At 36.2% G+C, this 8,307-nt stretch overlaps 1 protein-coding gene across 1 annotated transcript; it reads left to right on the forward strand.

Moving 5' to 3' along the window:
• Nucleotides 1-2,181: 2,181 nt before the first annotated feature.
• Nucleotides 2,182-7,327, forward strand: abtb1 (ankyrin repeat and BTB (POZ) domain containing 1). Its single transcript, XM_033969558.2, has 12 exons — nt 2,182-2,432; nt 2,843-2,905; nt 2,974-3,029; nt 3,718-3,865; nt 4,138-4,297; nt 4,372-4,417; nt 4,595-4,711; nt 4,989-5,101; nt 5,269-5,367; nt 5,448-5,615; nt 6,017-6,217; nt 6,564-7,327. The coding sequence occupies exons 1-12, from the start codon at nt 2,377-2,379 to the stop codon at nt 6,768-6,770; spliced, it is 1,434 nt and encodes a 477-aa protein (XP_033825449.1). The 5' UTR covers nt 2,182-2,376; the 3' UTR covers nt 6,771-7,327.
• Nucleotides 7,328-8,307: the final 980 nt, after the last annotated feature.

The following is an 8,307-nucleotide window of genomic DNA, read 5'->3' on the forward strand; positions in this document are numbered from 1 at the left end:
CCCTCAGTCGTCCAGGTCTGATCCATAGCAAACGACGAAGTTCAAATCTGTCAACTGGACAAATTGTTGTAGGAGTGAAGACGTTTCGCTGCTCATTCAAGCCTCATCTTCTATTCTGGTCAGAATGCTGGTGGACACTGCCTTATATCTATCTGAAGGGAGGGGCTAACCACACTGAAACTACACAGCTATTGTTTCCACAGTTGGTTTAACTGGATATTCACACACGCACAGGTACAATATAGAGCTTCACTTAAAATGGTAGACCTTATACTGTGCTGCAGTCAGGTGGTAAGAAGTTGGCAAAGATGTTTGGTGAAAGACCCATTAACAGCAGTTCAATCCCCACCAACATTGTGTATAATGTAAATCTTGTTATGGTTTTTAGAAGCTCCTGCAGTCATTCAGTTACACACATGCTTGTTGGCTCGATACAAACTACTTCACTTTTCAATGCACCAGTATATGCAGTCATGGCAACCTCTGCTGGCGTTTTGTATAGAGGTGCACGATGTGGCTTTTCTGGCTTGTCTCCTTGGAGATGTTACAGCTATGCCTGGAATGTGTCACAGTATGGCATTAAAGTTTTAAATCAAATGGCATTAAAGTTTTAAATCACATTGCAGGCAACTGTCAAATTTCGGGTCAGATCTGTGGAGAGGTGACCCTGCTTACAGCAAGAATACATGTTTTTCAATGTATTTTTAAGCAATAAACAAAAGTGTCTAAAGTAGTTTAAACAATGCAAGAAATTTTAATTAATAACTATGACCTGCAATTTCATAAAGGACCCTGACATGAAACATTTGTTGTTGAAAGTGGTTATCAAATTTCCTTTCACTTTTCGATTGTTTCCAAGCAACAATGTTTCCAGGCAATAAAGATATGTCTATATAATGATAAATGGAAGAAAATATATATTAAATGCTAGGTTAGCTGATTTTCAAACCACAAAAGGAGAAAGTAGGTATAATTCTATGTAACTTATTCCTGGCTCTAACAAACCCTTTGGCACATCACTAGTATTATTATCACTAGTAAAATCTTTATAATTAGAAAAACAGCATGCTGTACAATGGTCTGATTTATGTCACACAGTTCTGGTTTTATAGTGCACTTCATGAACGGAAAAACAAAATGTAATAAGAGAAAAAATGGGTACTCTGATCTGGGTTATAATGTTTCCTCAGCAAAAATTTCTTAGAATCTTGCATTTTAAAACGGCCTTTTTTAACTTCCGCGTCATGGATATTAGTTATAACCTCCATGGATATATTAAAATAATGATTACCATGTAGATCAGGGGTGTTCAACTTTTCTCATTTAGGGCCACATAAAAATACAGACAAAGCTGAGGGCTGATTGAGGGCCATAGACTGGTCGCCAGTACAGTGAATACTTCAAATCTGTGTGTTTATTACAAGTTAGACTGAACCGTTAGACCTTTATTCATGCTTTCATCCTCAATGGGACAATATTTGAGATGGGCAGTAAGTAGATTTTCAGAAATGTACAGTAAAAAGTACTGTTTGATGTAATATGGGCCAATTCAACTGGAAGCTTGAGGGCCAAGAAAAAAATTGTCTGAGGGCTGCATTTGGCCCCCGGGCTACAGTTTGGACATGCCTGACATAGATGGTTAGCCTCTACCATGTCCTTGAACTCTTAATATTTACATTTTTTCGACCACCACCATTGCGGTCAGTAAAAGCTATTTGATTTGCATATATTTACTTCGTATCTGGGAAGAGAAGTCCAGATTATGAAATTTAAATCAAAACCTTTAAAGAGCACAATAATGTAGTAACTTCAGGTTTGAGGGATTTTATTTTTTTTTTTAAATAAATAATAAAGGTATACAACATTTGTGCCATAACAGAACAGTTCCACAATTAAAAGTCAGAACAGACAGATTATTATGAAGTAATACAGGAAAAAAAGATAAGACTTAGATCGTCTATTACATTTTTAAGTTTTATAGCATCTTTATTTTCCATAAAACTTACAGATGAGAAAAAAGACAAAGTTCTTTATGAAATGTGAAGAAGGATGGTTTGGTGTTGACGGAAAAAATCCATGAACGCTTTGTTTTTTTGTTGTTTTTTTTTAAACAGAAAAAAATTGGAACAAGTCACTATTCTCACCGCCCCTGAAAGCACCGCGAGTCACGTGATCTCATCCAGCCCCTTCTCGACCAAAACATCCGACTGCTCCGACTGTCAACAACTCCTCAGTTTTCACGAACAAGGCGTGATAGCTCGACTTTTACACTGTCTTTAGAGAAGCCTCTGTTAAAACTCGGTACCCCAACGGTCACCTGTCCAGCCCACGGGCCGTATCCATGCCGTACAGACCAAACCAGGCTCCGGGGACGCAATGGATGTTCACGACCTGTTTGCGAGCTGCAAAAAGGGCGACATTTGCAGAGTCAGGTAACCCACAGCCTGCTCTTGTAGCTCAAATAGTGCAGCGTTACATTTAGCTAGAGCACAAAATTGCATTGCTGGCATTGTTAAATTGTAAAATCGATCAGGTCTAGTTGTAGTAAAGTGACATTAAAGCAGCGTACTCGTAAATAAAATGTCTTGCTTTGTGACACTTAAGGCTACTTGTCAAAGAGAGAACTTGTTTGGATGACTTTTCTAAATAGGTTGCTCTAGTCTTGGCATGCACTTAAACATCTCTCTAAAAATCCTGCGTCATTGTCGATTAAGTGTACAGTGTATTTTGCTTTAGGAAATTATATATGTGTTTCTATGCTGTGGTAATAATAATCATATCTCTGTTTTATTCCATATTTATTGCATCAGTTATATTACATTATTTATTACTTGTTATTTAGATATTTGGTCGAACACAGAGACGTGGATCTCAATGTAAGAGATAACTGGGACAGCACCCCATTGTAAGTTCAAATTTGTAAACATACATATTGTTATTACATATTGGATAATTCAAATTTTGCATTTACAGATATTATGCCTGTCTCTGTGGCCATGAAGAGCTGGTCCAGTACTTACTGGCTAGTGGTAAGGTCATATTATAATGCAATACAACCAAATAATTCAAATACGATTCTGGCTGCACAGAAAATTTTACCCTTACTATTCCTGCAGTCGTCCAGGTCTGATCCATAGCAAAAGACAAAGTTAAAATCTGTCAACTGGACATATCGTTGTAAGAGTGAAGATGTTTTGCTGCTCATTCATACTGTCTGAAAATTCCCTAAGGTTTTTCAGATACACCCACCATGTAAGGAATGGTAACACCTTTCCTTCTGGGATAGATATAAGGCAATGGCCACCAGCAATCTGACCAGAACTGAAGAAGCGGCTTGGATGAGCAGCGAAACGTCTTCACACTTACAACGATTTGCCCAGTTGACAGATTTTAGCTTTGTCTTTTGTTATGGATCAGACCTGGATGACTGAGGGTTTACACAGATATTCCTGCAGTGTCTAAACTCTGCTACAAACCACTTTTTTGACAGGATTAATTGCAAACATTCTTGACTACAAAACACAATCCAATAACTGCAATGTGCAAACAAATAGATGTTGATTAAGATTCTATTATAGCACAGGCCTAGCCTTATTATTATTAAACCACACTACTAATTACCAATATCACACTAGTTACACGTTATAATAAATAGTACTTTATAGAGCTCTATCTCATTGCAGCCTTTAATTCAACTTAATGTTTTCTGAACTTCAGGTGCTAAGTGTGAAGCCAACACTTTTGAAGGAGAGCGATGCATGTATGGGTCACTGAGTGATCAGATCCGGCGTTTGTTAAAAGAATACAACTGCATCAACACATGCCCAATGCAGCAGCAGGATGCATTTAACCACTTCCTCTACATGTAAGTCCATCTGTGCTGCTCTGTGAATGCTAAGGATGCAACAGTACAACTCTCAATACATGGGCTATGATATTAAGACAGTATTGTATTGTTGCATTTGCATCACGTGTTAAAAGCTGAGCTTTAATTAAACTTGGGCCTGGACACTCAAAAATGTTCTAGTTTATGTATAAATGTTCTTATTATTTCACTTTTTTGACTGTTTAACAAATCGGCAATTACAAAATATTGTATTTCATTGAACTAGTTCTGTTGTTTCTGTTTTGTTTTAGTTTGTTGGAACAAGGACAGCACAGTGATGTGAATTTTTTGGTTCATGGACAAACCTTTCCAGCCCACCGTTGTGTTCTGAGCGCTCGGTCTGAGTACTTCTCTGAAATGTTTAACTCAAAATGGAGAGGAAAAACTCTCATTACCTTAAAACACCCCTTGGTAGAACATTCTCTTTGTTTTATCTGACCTGATAAAACTAGATTTGATTAATTTTCTGTTGTTTATTTTTTTAGATTAACCCATCAGCTTTTGCTGCAATCTTGCAATATATTTATACAGGTGGGTAATGATAATAATAATAATGTCATACAACTTTGCTATATGACAGTTAATTTAGTCATACAAGTTTGCGACATATAACAGTCTGTAACTATTTCTGAAGCATAAACTCCAAATATTGATGAGATGTCATATTTTCTAAATGTTTAATTTCAAATTTGTGTGTGTGTCTTACAGGACGTATGGATATTGATATAAGCTTTCTGGAGGATTGCACACGACTGGCCAAACAGTGTAAAATGTCAGTTCTTATTGAAGAACTGGAGAATAAGTGCAAACAGGTTTATAATTTTGGTAAGATTGTACTATAAACATTTGAACTGCTTTAATGTTTTTTATGGCATTGTTATTTAGGCTTTCTCATTAGGCCTTTGCCTGTAAACGTTCATACAAAACATTTTATTTCTATATTTATTTCTCATTTACATAGTTTGTTTATTTTCCTATTTATTTATTGTCCAGCTTTTAAGGCAAATTTATTTGAAAAATGTTCCCTCAGATTAGTGTCATTATCCAATGTAATCTCATAATGTTAATAATCTCATGTGTTGCTTTGTTTCTGCTTCTCTAGTGTCTAATAAACCAGGCATTTGTGTGAAAGTTTTGAGCCTCGAGCCACAGAACTGCAAACTGCAGGATGAGCTGGCCCAGTTAGCGGACTGTGCACTCCCAGCTGAGCTACAGGTAAAAAGCTATTAATTTTGTTTGATTGCGCATGTGGTGTGCCAATGATGTGGCAGTTACATTTTACAAGTTTGAATCCAGTGATTGCTGCATAGTGTTCTTGAAACTGGCCTTTCTAACCATTTCTTTGTTGGATGCATTTTAAATGTCATAATTATCATTTTCAGCTTGGATTTGGAGAGCTTCCTTTCCAGAGAACTACAAATCTATCAACATACCCTGACATATGCTTTGCAGTTGATGGTTACAACTTCTTGTGTCATAAGGTACAGTGAATTTCTGTGCTTAACAATAGTTCCTTTTGATAGTAGATTGAAGTAGAAGTAGAAGTGTTGTTTTTTGCCAGGCATTTTTCTCTGGACGCAGTGACTACTTCAGGGCCTTAATTAAAGACCACTTCTGTGAAGGCGGTCAGCTGCAGTCTCAGCCCAATACTCCAGTCATCACTCTCCACAACATCTCCCACGAAATCTTCATCCACGTCATGTTTTACATCTACAGTGATGACACTGAGGTGAGTTTACTATACACGAAAAGTCCAGAAGTAAAGAAAAGAGTTGGTAAAGAGAGCGCTTTTAACACATTCTTCCTAGTTACAAGGACTTAAGACTTGAGGCCTTTTAAAATCAATGCTAATTTTGGACAAGCAAACCAGGTCCTAGCTGTGGGTTTAGTTTGGCATATTTGTCCCAACATGTTAACAAGTATGTTTTAAATGCAATAAATCTTTAACCAAAACTAGTGATTTCAAAATGTAATAAAAAATTATGATCTAACACAATAAACTATTAAAATAAACAGCATTGAACTTGATTTAACATGTTTTGAGACTTAAATTGGTTGTTTTGGGGGTCATAGCCTGAAAAGTTGGGGAATCCTTGATCTAAACTATTTATTTTTGCTTCCCTGTTGCAGCTCACGATGGACAATGTGTTTGACGTGTTGTTTGTGGCCGACATGTATCTGTTGCCGGGCCTGAAGCGTCTCTGTGGAAAGACTCTGGGACAGGCTCTTAGCAGGAACAACGTCATCTGTTTGTGGAAAACTGCTCGGCTATTTCACCTCTCACGACTCGAGGATCAATGCACCGAGTACATGGCCAAGATCATTGAGCAGGTATGGATTAGACGTCTGGATTTAAATTAACCTTGGTACTCATAAACCTCTCAAAACAAGTTATTTTCACTGCAAGAAAATGTAAGATCAATACAATGTTATAGATTCCAGCTTCATTCAGTTCATTATTGGTTGTAATGATTTAACACTTTATAATTTTGTATTATTAATATTGTGCTGTCATTTACTGACAACCGATTCTATTAGAAGGAATAATTTCATAACTAAAGCAAAGAATAAAAATTATGAATGTTGATGGAAATGCACAGCAATCCTATGTTGGATCTGATTTAGCTAATTATTAAATTTGTATTTTAAAAGATGTATTTCATATATATATTTACAGCTGGTACTTGATCCTGAGTTTGCTGAACTCATCAAAGAAGATGCAGCGAGTGTAAAGGGACGACACGAGACTGATTCTGTCCCTCTAGTGGACGACATCCGCTATCACATCTCCAGTAACGTGCAGACCTACAGCGCAATTGAAGAGGCCAGTCAGAATCACGCAGCCCTGGAGCAGCTTTTGTGCGACATTAACATTGAATGTTAAAGACTTGAAAATAGTATAATCGTTTATATTATATTTAACAATTATATTTTGCGGATTTGCCTGAAATTGGGATTTATTTTTATTTTTTTTTATTTTTATTTTTTTTTTGCAGACATGAATTTCTAAACATTGAGTAAATATTTGGATGTTTTTTTTTTTTTTTTTGTCAAATTACACTTACATATTTTAATTTGAATTTGACCTTTGTCAAAAAATGTCAAATCAATGAGAAGGGGTTTTTTAACTTGCAAAATGACCAGGATACAAAGTCACCTCAATATAACATATAATACATATATGTTTATATGATGAAAAAGGCCTGCATATAACCACTGTAGCATGAGTGAGTCCTGCCCCCTTAAAGGCAGCGTTGAGTGTATGTTCAGAAAATAGCTTTTATTTTATTATGAGGCAAAGTGTGTTTTTTCAATATTTAAATGTCAGTGTTAACAGCATGACACCTGTTACCAACATGTCTTCCATTTTATTTTTGTCTTGTGTCATTACAAATGGATAATAAAGTGTCTATCCTAAGAAATAAAGCATGTTGCATTGACGCTAATGCCTTTTTCTTTGCATCATATCAAAGAATTACTTGTTCTTTTTATTCCTAGGCAAACGATTCAGACAGTTTAAAACAAGGACAACTCAAGGACATCTTTTATCCACAAGTTGTCAAACCAATAACTTCAACTTACCCTGTTAATGCTTGTAGTTTACCGTATAGGAGTCTCACTTGTTTTGTGTGTTGGCTATTGTCGTTAGGTATTGGCTATTAATGCAGCTGCCTGAAGGTGGCGCCATTTCACAATTTTCTTAACATCACACTGTGTTGTCTTAGAGGAGAGTGAGCTCATGGGAACTGGCCCTGAACGGTTTTGTATTTGACTATCGACCATTTGTCTGTGTCCCTTTGCACCATTGCAATGCGCGTGTCTTAAAAATCTGAACTACACAACATTTGTTTACATTTTAACAGACTGTATTCTTTGAAATTGCATGTAGTCTACAGATTTATAATGCCTGCACAAAAATTAAAAGTGTTTCATTGTATTGTAATTCTGATCTTGCCCACTTTTGTCAAACTGTGGTAGAAGTGTGTAATGTTTTCCACTTCCTTTTCTGCTCCATTACAGCCCATAACCCGCCTCTTTGTTGAAATTTAAGCCAAATCACTAAAAAAAAAAACCCTCAAAGTGCTGTCCGTACCTATTAATAATGGTATTTATTATTTAACAAGTTTCTGTATCTTTTTTGTAGTAGTTTATTTTAATTCAGAAGAACACATATTTATACTGTTATTCGTTCTTCTTCAAAAAGATCCTGGAATCTGAAGCATTATTGGAAGACAGCTCTATCCAAACTGTGAAGTGTTGAAATGTTAATGTAAAGCCAAACAAAAGGCAGCATCACAAAGGAAATAATCTGATTAATTTGGCACAAGAAGCTGCAGAGAAAGGAAATTCTGTCTTATTGTTTTAAGTGACCAAATATCCCACACAAAAGGGACTGCCTCAATCAACAATATGTACTGTAG

The sequence above is a fragment of the Periophthalmus magnuspinnatus genome, chromosome 7, assembly GCF_009829125.3.
Source record: "Periophthalmus magnuspinnatus isolate fPerMag1 chromosome 7, fPerMag1.2.pri, whole genome shotgun sequence".
Lineage (NCBI taxonomy): Eukaryota > Metazoa > Chordata > Actinopteri > Gobiiformes > Gobiidae > Periophthalmus > Periophthalmus magnuspinnatus.

Bases quoted from the DNA above. Each gene is read 5' to 3' on its own strand.
- abtb1 (XM_033969558.2), top strand. From the start codon at position 2,377: ATGGATGTTCACGACCTGTTTGCGAGCTGCAAAAAGGGCGACATTTGC. The intron at 3,866-4,137 runs GTAAGTCCATCT...GTTTTGTTTTAG, and splicing joins TTTAACCACTTCCTCTACAT to TTTGTTGGAACAAGGACAGC. The intron at 5,102-5,268 runs GTAAAAAGCTAT...TATCATTTTCAG, and splicing joins CACTCCCAGCTGAGCTACAG to CTTGGATTTGGAGAGCTTCC.